This window comes from Strongylocentrotus purpuratus, unplaced genomic scaffold, assembly GCF_000002235.5.
Source record: "Strongylocentrotus purpuratus isolate Spur 01 unplaced genomic scaffold, Spur_5.0 spur5_contig_867, whole genome shotgun sequence".
Lineage (NCBI taxonomy): Eukaryota > Metazoa > Echinodermata > Echinoidea > Camarodonta > Strongylocentrotidae > Strongylocentrotus > Strongylocentrotus purpuratus.
Window position 1 is genome coordinate 1,562,702 of NW_022145576.1, and position 14,754 is coordinate 1,577,455.

Here is a 14,754-nt window from a genome sequence, read left to right on the forward strand (position 1 = left end):
TGTATATAATACTTGTACCTGTATGTTCATTTGCTTTTGCTGTATTTTTTATGATAATGAATGCATAAACGAACTTAACTGAACTGATATATATATATACTTGTATGGAAGATATATTGCTTTTACAGGAAGTACACATTTATAGTGGGGGAAATTCCGTTGATTACCCTTTAGCTTAATATGGGTCATTTGTTGACTCTCACTGTCGTCATTCACACTGAGTGAATATATCAAAAACATTAAAGGTATAGACCAGTTTTGGAAACGCCCCAAATTCAAAAAATGAAATGGAAGCTCTCATTACCAATCATGTGAAAGAATATGTTTTGACTAATACATGATGATAAAAAATTTGCCGGGAAACTGCCTACTAATTCATATATTAAGTAAATTTGTTTCTCTCATGGTCTGTGAGAGATATAGGGTAGTCCCATATACATCTTTCTGTGTATACTGCTTGTAACTTTACGAAGAATGGGCCAAATTTCTTATCATTTTGATGATTCCAGAACCTTGCAGATGCTAGATGCTAGATGATCAACCTTTTCTGATCGATTCCACAATGTTTCTTTCACAATGCAATCGCATGACCATAACTGGTCTTTACCTTTAATATGGGTCATATGTCCCAAGATCCTTATATATCAAGATTTACTGTTCACTCTCGTCTTGATTAACACTGAGCGATTACATCACAAACATTAACCAAAATCGTTCCTTTATTAATATGCAGGCCTCATTTGGACCATGAAAACATCACAAAAATTAATAAAAATTTGTTCCTATATTATTATCTGATGCAGGCCTTATTTGGACCATGTATGGAGTTTTCTACACAGCGAGGGGTCATCCTGACAAGCTTGCTTTCTATATACACTTCTCATGCTTCTTCTCAGTATGGTTTATGACTGAACCTGTGTCTCTCATTCTCGCTACTTCATCTGTGTTTCGTAAAATGGACAGGTACATGATAATCATCTCAACTCTTGTAATAATAATGATAATAATGATACATTTCGTCGCTGTTTTCACGAAGTGACGGTAGTGAAAAAAAATTGCATTCACTTTGCGTTACGATTTTCCTCACTACCGTCACTTCGTGAAAATAGGGACGATTTATAGAGCGCAGAAACTATCCAACATTAAGTATATATTCTAGTGCGCTATATACAAGAGCTCCTGATATGGTTAGATTTATAGTTAATTGAAAAGATGTGCTTTCAGTTTTGATTTAAAGATATTCACAGATGGTGATGATTGTTAATGGATTATTGACCATCTCTGATACGTGGGAATATTTCCTGTGTATATTTTCATACCACTGAGATGTTTCCTTACAATTGTGAGTTAACACAAACTCTATTGTACCAATTTATCATATGGATGAAACATATCCATGTTATTCAGTCAATTTGATCACAGTTCCATTCTGTTATCTCTAAACAATAACATTTTCAATACTTTCCTTTCAATTTTGTTATGGCTGTATATAATCAGGTAACATATAATTTATCTTTAATTTTGCTAATTCCTGTTTGTGTACAGAATTTGTTAATTTTGGAAACAACAACTTCAATATCAAGCTGTATATCTTGAACAAGATGATGTCAGTTAATTCTAATTCAAATTCAATACAAACAATACCTTCAATATCAAAGTCAATGGATTTAGACTATCATTGATTGTTGACACAAATCACTCCATAATAATGTACTTTACCTCGATTATTTCTAAAAAGCTCTGTCTCTTTTTTTCATTTTTCAACACATTTTCATTTTTCACCCCATTTTATTCTCCTGAAATTGTCTTCTTGCAAATCAAGTGCTCTAATCAGCAATGGCCTACAGCTTCTGACGGCTTTCCTTGGACATACGTACTTCCTCTTTCTCACAATGCCCAACACACTCAACAAGTGCTTCCCATTTCATCTTCCAGTCTCAAAGGTGTGTTCTTGGTATGGTCAGAGCCATCTATATACAGAGTTTGGCCAACTTGGTTTCACTGGGTCACAACATGGCGTATATTCTTTTGTTTTGTGCTTGCCCAACAAAGCAGTAGTAGCCATATTGTGTCCAAATCAAACCGGGTTGACCAAACTCTGTGTATAGATGGCTCTTGGACTGATATGGTATTTATTTACTTTCCAAATTACAATATAAAAAAACAATACAACAAAATAGAAAAGTACATATAACATTAAGAATATAGTGAATGGCTGGATAGCCAACTTAGCTTTGTTGAAAATGGTTCTTTCTAGAAGTCAACAAAATTAAAGTAAAAATTTGCAATAAAAACAAAATTCAGCAATTCAACCTATAGTCATAAAACTGAAGACATCTAAAAATAAAAAACACATCTAAAACTGTTAGCCCTCTTCTTAAAACCATTTGGTATTAGATTGAGATTTTTTGTCTTTAGAGTATAATATGGTGTATAACTTTGAAGAACAAATATTAATTTCATGTTTTATACATAGCTGCCAACCATTCTTATTTGGAGGAATGATTACTATTTTTTGGCCTTCATTTGTTATTGTTTTGAACCCCATAGATTCCTCTCTTTTTCTGAAATATTCTGTGTGAAAGGTACGTACAAAAACAGACTCTATTCCCAATTTTGCCATTGAGAGTTTCCTAGTTTTTGCTATGAAAGGTTGGCAGGTACTTTTGTTTGGCATAGGTGTTAATTACTATTCCTATCTTGCTGGAGTGTTTTTTGAATGATTACTTCATGTCCACTAAAGGAATTAATAACCAAGATTTCCTCTCTTTTCCTAAGATTGTCATGTTCAAGAGCTTCTAAATACGTTTTCCTGATTAATTTGCCTTGAGAAATTCTCTTGAAGGATTCTGCTCTCCCGTGTTGGCAGGCATGCTTAAATCCCCACTAGAATCAAGTGCCAGTAGACTATATAGTTAATCTCCCTCAAGCCCTGTGTTCAAACTGCCAGAATATTGGTGTCTGGTAGTTGAACAAACTTTGTGAAATACTTCTTGAGCATTATAACATTTGGAATTTTAAAACACAAGTGTTAAATACTTTTTTTCAAAACATAAACCCCGAACTGGCTTTCATCTTATCATCATTCTATAGTAATAATAATTAATAACAATAATAATTTTTTTTAGGGTAGCCTCATCAGTATTGATACTGTTCTCTCTCTGAGGGCCCTGCAATCATATTATTACCCTTGGTTTAGCCTAGCTACCATGAAAAGGCGTTTCTTCCTACCAGATACCCATTTACCTCACCTGGGTGGAGAGTGGCAAATCTAGATTCATGTCTTGCCAAACGACATTACTGTCACGGCGAGACTCACCGCATTTGGAATTTTAAAGCTTTATGTACTATTTCAGAACATAAACCCCCAACTCGATTTCGTCTTATCATTTTATAGTAAAACATACCTCTTGATTGCTATTAATTTCAGGTTGGGATCCTTCCTGCAACAGAAGATGTTGGATCTCTGTATAAACCCTCTGAAGATCACTATGATATCTTCTCCAATCGAAGTCCAAACTCTGCCAGAGGGACGGTCAAATCTGCAAACGTAAATCATACATAGCTGCCGACCATTCCTTTTTTTTGAAAAAATGATTCCTGTTTTATCGGCCTTCAAACTAATAATTGTTTTTAACCCTAGATTCCTTTCCTTTTCTGTTATATTCTGTGTGAAAAATACAACATGGACTTTTTTCCTAATTTTTGCTGTGAAAAGTTGGCAGGTATGATCATATCACTTAAAATGAAAATTATTGTTGTTAGCTAATGAGTTTCATCACATTATTGCTGTACTAGTGTCATCTATAAATGCTTGTTAAAAACCATGAGATTCTTTTACAGTGTTTACCATAAGCAACAATACAATATCTTAGAGCATTTATATGTGTTATAAATCATGAAGCAGAGTGCATGATCACTCCGAGGCATTTCAATCTTGATGATGCTAGTTAAGTACCGTATAATGTCAGACAGTGTAAAATCAGTAACTTCCAAATTTTCAATCTTCTATTCATGATATTAGGTTTGTCAGTTTACAGGCTTTAGCCATTTCATTCCTAATACCTTCCCATTTCAGGCTTCATATGTTCAACAAAAAGTGAATTTTGACATGTATGTGCTAGTTTTGAGACTCATTGTCTAAAATATATCAAAAATGTGTCCATTGCATCATATTAGCCTCTTTATCTCTTGCGTAATAGAGTGGTGAAGTGTGACGTCATAAAAATCTTTTTTAGAATTTCTCAATTTGAACTTCATTTTACGAAAGAGCATCAAAAATAATTTTCCATTGTCGAAAACCAATTGAATTACAAACCAGAGCAAAATAACACTGAGTTCTTATAGGAAATCCATTTATTACGATGGTCATATCTCAGCCAATACTTAACATATTCAATTGGTTTTTTACTTTAGGACATTATTTTTGATGCTCTTTCGGAAAATAAAGTTCAAATTGAGAAATTCTTTGAAAAAAATGTTTACGATGTCACAGCTTCGGTACTCTATAAGAGTACTCTCATTCTCTGCTCTCCTACCTTTTCTTACAGTCTTCCTCTTCAGACCCTATTGATCTTCCAAGAGTCTCCCTTCATAAAGAATCAAATGATGAACAGAGAAGACAGAGTGTTAATACCCGAGTGGCATCAACAACATTGTCGACAAGACTGGCAATGCCTTCACCTCCCCAGGAATATTTGAATGAACCTGAGGTTGTATGATTTTAGTGCATATCACTTTTTGGTTACAATAACCACTAGGAGTTTTATTATGATTATTATCAATTAATTGATTATCATCATTTTCATTGTCACACTTGTTTGTATTTTTATGTCTCCCTCTTCTACTTCTACTACTACTACTACTGCTGGTGCTGCTGCTTCTACAGTGTACTACAACCACCATCACTACTACATTTTGTCAGTACAAGAATTTTCATCCCCCTCCAATTACTGCAATAGATGCAGCATTTTTTAAATAGTTTTAACTATGTTCACTACAATAATTACAACCATTCCAATGGCATGAGTAAAATGACATAAGCAAAATAGCATGTATGTCTGTCTTCCACCCATCTCATTATACCCCTTCTCTCTCTGTCTTTTTCCCTCTTTCCCTTTCTCTCTCTCTATTTTTTCTCTCTCTTCCTTTCTCCTCTCTCTCTCTCTCTCTCTTTCTCTCTCCCTCTGTCTCTTTCTCTTTCTCTCTCCCTTTCCCCTCTCTCTCTCTTTCTCCCTTTATCTCTCTCTCTCTCTCTCACTTTCTCTTTATCTCTCTCTAAAGCAAAGAATAGAGAACAAGGTAATGAGTATTATATCTTACATACTCTCCACTTTGTTCTTCTTTTCTTACTTTTATCACATTCTTTCCTTACTTTTATCACTCTCTCTCCTCTTCCTCACTTCCACACTTTGACCCCACACCCTCTCTTTTGTCTATAGATGCCTAATTCTATTTTTGTATGATTAATTTTGTTTCAATATATCCTCCTTCCCTCAACTCTGCCTATACCAGCTTCTAGTACCACCTTCAAGTGACTTCTCTGTATTCTGTGTGATGACTGAAGCATGGAAAGCAGACAAGGTAAACAGACAACAGACTTATTTCCTAAACCGTTATAGGACAGGTTTTTTATTTCAAGGGCTCAATTTATCACATGTTGTTATTCAAATCGGCAACAATAATGTTTTTTGTTAAATTGCTTTACATTAATAATAATAATAATAGGCATTTGTATAGCGCTGTCTATCTAGAAATTCTATTCCAAGCCCACTAATTATTACTCTGGCTAATTGACAACATTTTTCATATAGAGCCCCTATTTCATTTAATATATAAATTGTTTTTTAATTGGAATAAAAACTTACCGTATTCACCAGAGTAGATGAATTGTAATTCAGTGTTATTTTTATGTATTTCTCCTCTTTAGAGTTCTCCAACACTTCTTGAAAGCCAGTGCCAGAGTCCAAAAACAACTGAAATTAAACAAAGAGAATATGTACAGGTAAGTACAATGATTAAGTAATTTGAATTAGTAAATGTTACTGTGAATATTACTTTCAATTGATTGAATGAAGAGTATTATATATCCTCTTTTCATCACAAAATTAAATGTAGTGATTGTTTCAATCATTTTGCATCGATTCAAACTTGAAGGGTTGCAAGAAATCAGAGCTTTTATCGTCTGGGTTTGTTTAATTAAGCCTCACACCAAAGGCACTTAGATGTTCGAGGAGAAAGCAAACAGTATGGGAAATGCTTGTTTAAGATTGATTGTTAAGCTAGAAAGGGACATTCTTGTCTGACACGTAGACCATATTGTTATTCTTCCTGTTTAAGAATTATGTTCACATGACAAACATCAGGTGAAATATGAAGAACATTAATTAATAGGGAAAGGCTGCCTTTGGAGGCATGCAAGTCAGCTGTTTATATATACACAACCTGTCAAACGATAACTTGCCTATAAATAGCATGAATCTGTGAAAACACAGACAGATTAAATGACTTGTATTGAACTATGGTGAGGACCTTGTTGATCGACACGTGTACGGCATTAAAGATAAAGATGAGTTCTGGTCATGCGATTCGCTTAGTGAAAGAAACGGTTAAGAATTAATCAGAAAAAGGTGATCGTAAAGCATGAAAGTATTGGTGTGTATTGCAAAGTTATGGAATCATCAAAATGATAAGAAATTTGGCCCAGTCTTGGTAAAAGTAACAAGCACTGTACACAGAAAAATGTATAGTATGGGACTGCACAAGCATGTGGCATTAAAATGTGGTCCTAATTTTTAATCTGTTACATATGTCATATTTAGAATATGAAGGCATTTAAAGAGCTATGATGATTTTCAGGTAACATTTTTTTCTCTGGTGTTCTTCCACACTTGCATAAGAACAATGATAATGCTCACAAATTATTTTTCACCTCTCCCCAGAACTCGACCTTCTCTTTAAAGAACCATGCTTTTCAGAGAACATTTTTTTTCTGATGTTCTTTCACACTTGCATAAGAACAATGATAAAGCTCACAAATAATTGTTCACCTCTCCCCAGAACTCAACCTTCTCTTTAACAATGAATCACTGGAATTCTTCTTGATCTATACAAAATATGAAATATTAATTATTGACCCGCACGATGTTGAATGATGTTATCAGGCATCTACCTCCCCAGCCAAAGTTGGCATGAACTCTTTGCGTTGATATATAGACATATATATTCCAGATTTGAAATTAATTTGAGATTTGATATGTATGCAGGCAAGTGTGATAAATAGAGCATAACTTGAGGAAATCCTACAATGATTCTGCATGGAAATACTGTTGGAGAAGTGTATTAAGAGATTGATGATGATGATGATGGCATATGGTTTAACAACTTTAATGTAAATTTCATACAGTTTGTTGCATATATATCAATAATTTCATTTTTGTCTTCATATTTTTCCCTCCATAGGGATTTTATTGATTTTCATTTGCAAAATAATTAACAAAAGTTTATTCAAGGTAATTTATATTCATAAAGTAAATAAATTGATTACTCAAGATACAAATGTTTGTTGAGCTGTTGAGTTAACAGAAGAGAAATGTATTTTCAATGTTGTATTTCTGATGTTCATGGAAAGGATGGAAAAACAATACAAAAGACACATGTTATCGTTTGATTATTGGGCTATACAATTACATTGTTGTGACCACTGCTAATGATTTGGAAAATATATCTCAATAATTTCATGGCTTGTTACACATCCTGATAATGAAAATTGAGAAACACAATTCCAAACAACCATTAGGTCGGACCAATTATCAATGAAATGCACCAAAGTCTGCACTCACCTTTTCTGCATCTAGTTTGTTCTTCTGTTTTTATCACCATTGGTGTTCAATTCAATTTCAATTTCAATTTATTCATTTTTCCAACCAAACATTACAAATCAATTATAAGCATTTAAAACAAATGAAGAAATACATGTTGGAAACAGAGGGGTCCACTAAAAAGTAATGCTTGTACAAGTGTGAACACCTCAAATGATACTTAGGAATAATGAGTAATTAAATTAACTAATCCGTAACTACAAAAGGAACTACAAAATAGGGGAAAGAAAAAGGGGGATGCCAACAGAGACAAGAAAGGGACAAGACAATGCTTTACACGAAATTCTTGTGTATATATTTAAATTGCCTCATGTTTTTACCATTCACATATTTGCACATTGGCTGAATAGGTAAGAGTAGGACAAATCTAAGGATCGCTTTTTCTAGGTATTGTTGTGAATGAGAAGTTTCCAACAAAACAAAACAAAATATGACACTGTAATGTGATAACATTCACACTTGAATTTCTTATACCATTTGTGATTTTTTTAATTAAAATACAAGTAGTAATTGTAGAAATATGATCATAACTGTTCTCCCTCCCATGTTTAATTGGTGTAATATTTCCTGTACTCATTCTCCCTGTAATTTTACTGTATTTAGAAAAAAAACTGCTAGACATCACCTGACTTTTCACTTATGTCCTGGATGAATTTGACAAATGACTTTAACTGAAATTGTGTGATTATTAGGATTACTCATATCTGATTCTATCCATCATTTGTGTCATCTATCACAGGAATGGTCATATATCACACCAAAATTGCCATACAATATAATGTCCCCTTCCAAGAAATGTTCAATCATTTTGTGATGATGTTAACACAGCCTATGTTAAAAGTAGGGACAGCACCTTATTAGTTTGCCATCTATTGTGGTATATCTGTCTCAGAGGTTGATTGCAATATTTTTTCCATACCTCTCTGTTCTTTGTAACTCTCTTGCACTCTTGCAGTATTATATTACTTCGGGGGAGTGTTTCTCAAAGACTAAAATCGACTTTCAGTTGGACTTAACTATGGCAGGCTGTTCATGCCATTGTTTGTTCTCACAGTTTACTGGCATTGGTCTCTCAAGGGACGCACAAATCATGGTCACAAATCTACAGAATTTATATTTTTTGAAAATTCATTACTGAAGGAAAAAATATTATCCAAACATCATAACGGTGAGAGGAAATAGTGGCATGAACGGCCTGCCATATTTAAGTCCAACTTAAAGTTGATCTTATTCGTTGTGAAACACCCCCAGATCTTAATGTTCTCAAACCGTTTGGTACATAGTTGACTTCCCTCATGGTCTCCCTGGTCATTTTCCACATGCGAACAGACTAGACCAGCAATTTCACTAAGCTCATTCTCATTATGTCATATCTCATTAATAATTATAATAAATATTAATGGGTAAACTGTTCTCCCCGAGGTCTCTGCTATCATATGGATACTTGGGTGAAAAATCTCGCTCGGCTCGGGACTTTGGATCAAAATGAACAGTATTGTTTAGCGCATTATTGCTTCTTCACTAATTATTAACATTTCATAATTCGTTGGTATTTTTCATGGATACTTTTTTTTTTTCTTTTTTTTTCTCCATTTTTTGGACCCTCCAACAGGCCATTTATTGAAAATCAATCTCAAGATAACATATTTGAACACATGTTCCAATGAATTTCATATAATATTTCAGAATAAGATATACATAATGGATATCAACTAGAATACTGTATATACAGAACATACATGTAGATTAGGGAAAGAAAAAAAAAAAAATAAGAATGCAACATCATGACTGAAAATGATGTGGGAAATTCAATATACTCCTATTAAACGATCAAAATCCTCTCAAAATTGATCCATTTTTTATCGAATCTGTCAGTTTTGTTAGCAAATATACTAACTTGCCTCTCATTTGTGTAACTATTCTTGATATATTGTTTTATTGTCCGAAAGGACGGTACAGACTTTTGTATTCGAGAAAAATATAATTGTTGTTTAGTCCAAATTATTATACAGTTTAAAGCATCATTTCTTTTTTCAATGAAACCTAACAAAACATGTATTAAGGACAGATTTATTCTACAGCATGTTACAATAGTTAACCAGTCAGTCAAACAACTCCAAATCAATTTTTTCATGGATACTTGTTTTAACCTAGCAGCCTTACAAGCTGACACCCATTCTCCCATACGATCACGACGTTGATGACGATGACGATGACGATGACGATGTCAGTGTATTATCTCTTGGTCTCGATGTTTTCAACAAACCCCTACCTGGTGATGTTCCAAACAGATTTCAGAGATTGACTCATACAAAACTCCCTAAACTCATGATACATGGAAAGGTAATTCGTACAAGTCAACTATGATAATATTTCAACTGTGCAGATTTACTGGACCCAGTATAAATATTGAACATGCTAGTTACATTATATTTCTATGGAGAGTCAATGCTATTATGTTATTGAAATTGTGCATTTGTAATATGTTATTGAAATTGCAAATTTGTAATATGTTATCTATGATTTCTATGTTGGCGTTACATATGCTCGTGCCTCGCCTTTCTTTATATTTTTATTGTTTATCCTTGATTTGTTACTGTCTTATTTGTCCTTATGCTATATTTTTACCAGTCTTCTGAGTGCATCAGTTGGTTGGGCGGAGGGACCTTCACGGTTACAGTAATTAAGTTTGCTCTCTTCTTCCCTGGCCGCCATCTTTTGCACTCAGAATATTGCTACAAAAATTTGTATTTGCACATTTTTTGTCATTCCAATTTTGTATTTACCATGTTTATATTGTTAAATTGTTATATTTCTTGAAAGTGCCGAATAAATAATACAATACAATACTTCAGGATTAAATTACTTTGTTAAAGGTAATACAAAGTTTTGGTATGGAGTCATGGATTTGGTTCAAATGAACATATTGGAAGCATATACGAACCTACAATATTCAGAGATCGTTGTCGAGGTTGAAATCAAGTCTAAAGTTATGAAATTGTAAATAATAGACGCTTTATGTTGTATAGCTCCCTCTCAATGTCAAGATATCAAGCTATAAATAAATCTTTCTGGACTAAAATCGACCAATGAGCTATTCCTGTTTGGAAATTATATAACACAACTACATATTCTGTGATTTTCATGGTCGCAGCTACCATTGTACGGCCATAGGCGCTATTTGAAATTTATCAAAATTTACCAGGAGCACCGGTAAATTTTTATATTCAATTTTTCTTAAAAGCAGAAGTGTTTTCGGGGCTAAATTTTCTAGTGCTTACAGTATAATACATCAACAGGTGCATCCAAATATATCAAAATTGTAAAGAATCACTATCCACTCAATTTTTAAAAATTTCCCAAAACTTTGTATTACCTTTAACTTTCAGGGGTTGATACTCATATAGAATGATCAATAGATGTTATTCATAGCATATTCACCATATTCACATTCACAAGGATGAATAGTTTTGAATTTCTCACAGCATGTATTGTGTTCATACTTTATGTGATTTACAGAATAGCTGCATTAAATGTCAACATGTATTAAGGGATTTATATTGACATAATTTGTTTTTCTGACAGGAACTATTTTTCATAATACTAGTAGTTAAGAATAGCAGTCGCACAAGTAGGTTTTTCAAGGGGGATATACTTTTCTCTTCTATAAGACTGACTAATTCATAAAATCAGCATTTTTATCACTCTCTGAATAGCATTTGAATGACTTAGAGTTCTTACATAGTAAAGTGCCCTCTCCCAATAAAGATGGTCCTACTTTGATAGATTTTTTTTTTAAAATTTAAATATGTACTTATAAAATACATGCCCTATAAATTTTGCTTCATTTATGATGTAATAATTATTTTCAGAAGAAGCCCGCACAGACTACCATCAAGACTCCCAGGCCTAAAGATGCAAAAGACAATTCTAAAGGTCCTCCAACCAAACAAGCATGGGTATGAAGACTCCTGATTAAAAATTGATAAATTCTGTATCCCTTTTCATTTATAAATGTGTTTTCTTTAAGTTTTATCTGGTTGCTTAATTGATATAGAAGGTATTTCTGGGGTTTTTCTCACTAAATTGAAGTGAAACTAGCATAGCTATTTGAGAACCTATACTGAAACGACTTCTTCAGATTTGTCTCTTTTGCTTATGTGCCATTCTTTATAAAAAAAGAATCCACATTATATCCTCTTCTTTAAACAAATACACTTTACGTAGTGTGAAAAAAAAAGCTGAGTCTGTATTTCGTTAGGGAGAAAGAGGATGATAGACACTGTATTCTCTCTCTCTCTCTCTCTCTACCTATCTTTCTCGTTCTCTTTCTCTCTCTCTATTTCTTGCTTTCTCTCTATTTCTCTCTCTCTCTCTCTCTCTCTCTTAGTCACTCTCACTCTTTTTTCTGTATTTCTTGCGCTCTCTGTATTTCTTTCTCTCTCTCTCTCTTTCTGTCTCTCTCTCTATATATATATATTTCTTTCTCTCTCTCTCTCTCTCTCTCTCTTTTGGCTGTGAGCCACTTGACCAAAGGTCTGCAAGACCCTCAGTCTGCAGTGGGCCTTTCAATCAGAGTCAATGACCCCTCCCCCTGCTAATGTCATTCTAGAAAACAGAAGAAAAACAAAAACACCACTGCAGCTTAATCATCACATTATCCTCTGTGTTTTGATTATTGCTGATTATGAGTGACTGTATTTTGATATATCTAAATATATCTTGGTATTTTGATATATCTCTGATGGAAGTAGTCAAGAGAAGTGATTGAGATTGATGGGTCATGTGTTGAGAAGGGGAAGGTCTCTCTCTCTCTTTTGGCTGTGAGCCACTTGACCAAAGGTCTGCAAGACCCTCGGTCTGTAGTGAGCCTTTCAATCAGCGTGAATGCCCCCCTCCCCCTGCTAATGTCATTCTAGAAAACAGAAGAAAAACAAAACACCACTGCAGTTTAATCATTAAATTATCCTCTATGTTTTGATCCATGCAGGTTAAAGGGGAAGTCCATCCTGAAATTAAGTTAGTTTTAATAGGAGTAGAAAAATGAGAGAAACAAGTCAGTGAAAGTTTGAGCAAATTCCGATTAAAAATAAGGAAGTTAGGATTTTTGAAGTTGTGATCAATCAAACACAAATTGGCAACTCTATGACGTATCATGCGAACTCAACTTCCATTTGCTCAGTACTAAAAAAATCTAAAATTTTCATTTTCCCTCAAGAAAAATTTCAACCATACATGCACCCTAAATATAATAATTGCAAATATGTTTCTATACTCCCCCTGCAAGGAACAAATATATATTCCGTCATCAATAACGAAGAAAACATGATTTTATGGAATATTATGCACAAAGCAAATGAAGGAGAGCTCGTATGATAAGTCACAGAGTTGCCAATTTGTATTTGATTGATCACAACTTCAATAATACATAACTTTCTTATTTTCATTCAGAATTTGCTCAAACTTTCACTTACCTGATTTTCTTATTATTCTGCCTCTATCGAAACAAACTTATTTTGGGGGTGGACTTTCCCTTTAAGAGTGACCATATTTTGATATATCTCTGATGGAAGTAGTCAAGAGAAGTGATTGAGATGGATGGGTCATGTGTTGAGAAGGGAAGATGATGGAAGAGCATGGGATATTGAAGGGGATGGCATAAGAGGGAAAGGAAGACCAAAGGTTCCATGGTGATGAAAGAAAGCAGGAACTAAATGAGGAGGATATTGGATACAAGAGGAAGTGGAGGGAGAGAGTGTCATCATGGTGCAAAAGTCAGTACCCCTTCATAAGCGGGAAAATGCTAATTTTGACAAATGATGATGATGAAATATAATTTTTTCATTTTGCTTTCTACAGTCTAACTCCATTAAGAAAGAGAGGAAGAGACTGAAACATCTTACAAAGCTCAGCAAGTTCTCTGAACGCAAACTCCCGGAGATAAAGACCACCAAAGTCATGAGGTTTGACCCCTCTAGACTTGAACCATGATGCTGCCATCCACTTCACTTCATACATGTAACTCCAGGGCCCCGTTTCACAAAGCCTTTTTTCAATGAGAAATTACAAAAATCAGTGACAAATCTGCTGATAACCAATCAGAAGTGAGGATTTCAGTAGCGTATAACAAAAATTGTCATTTGTCACTGAGGACACGTTTTGAGAAACCGGTCCCAGACATCTCCTCTATTCCAAAGTTTTTTTTGCTGCTAACTACTCCTGTCACAAGGCTTGATCTGTACATTTGAACCTTGATGCCAGAGCACCTCATAAAACCTTGTAACATATTCACTGGCCTAAGCTTTCAGGAATGAAATCCAGTCCTGTCACAAGACTAGATCTTTAGACTGTGACTGAAATGATGAAAAATTGATAAAAATGGGAAGGAAACCAAGAAAAGTCCCCCCACAATGTACAAATAGAGTCACAAGACTAGATCTGTAGTATGATCCGTGATGCCATAGCACCACATATAAAAGCCTTGTAACATATTCACTGGCCTAAGCTTTCAGGGATGAAAACCAGTCCTGTCACAAGACCAGATCTTTAGACTGGAATGATGATGCCAGTGAACCTCACAAACCTTCAAAAAATATCCAGTCCCAATCTTTCTTTGATGTAGAAAAAGAAAAAATACACGACCCCCCCCCCAACAGATCGAGTCACAAGACCAGATTTGTACATTTGAATCATAATGCCAGTCACTCTATGAAGCCTAGCTACATATTCACTGGCCTAAGCTTTCAGCAGGTGGCTTTCGGTGATGAAAACCATAATAATAATATTCCCTTCTTGTATTGTGCTTATCACGATATAATGGAACAGCATCCCTCTTTCCATAAGGGAAATTACCTATCTTGCCACCTGCAAAAGA

General features: G+C 34.2%; 1 protein-coding gene across 1 annotated transcript; it reads left to right on the plus strand.

Annotated features, from left to right (window-relative positions):
* The first annotated feature begins 1,892 nt into the window (after nucleotides 1-1,892).
* LOC105437184 lies at nucleotides 1,893-14,051 on the plus strand. The gene is made up of 8 exons (XM_030974937.1): nucleotides 1,893-1,943; nucleotides 3,431-3,550; nucleotides 4,551-4,712; nucleotides 5,515-5,583; nucleotides 5,930-6,004; nucleotides 10,038-10,223; nucleotides 11,753-11,839; nucleotides 13,740-14,051. Exons 1-8 carry the CDS (start codon nucleotides 1,893-1,895, stop codon nucleotides 13,869-13,871), a joined length of 882 nt encoding a protein of 293 aa, XP_030830797.1. The 3' UTR covers nucleotides 13,872-14,051.
* The last annotated feature ends 703 nt before the right edge of the window (nucleotides 14,052-14,754 follow it).

Bases quoted from the DNA above. Each gene is read 5' to 3' on its own strand.
- LOC105437184 (XM_030974937.1), top strand. From the start codon at position 1,893: ATGCCCAACACACTCAACAAGTGCTTCCCATTTCATCTTCCAGTCTCA. The intron at 1,944-3,430 runs GTGTGTTCTTGG...TATTAATTTCAG, and splicing joins TTCATCTTCCAGTCTCAAAG to GTTGGGATCCTTCCTGCAAC. The intron at 10,224-11,752 runs GTAATTCGTACA...AATTATTTTCAG, and splicing joins AACTCATGATACATGGAAAG to AAGAAGCCCGCACAGACTAC.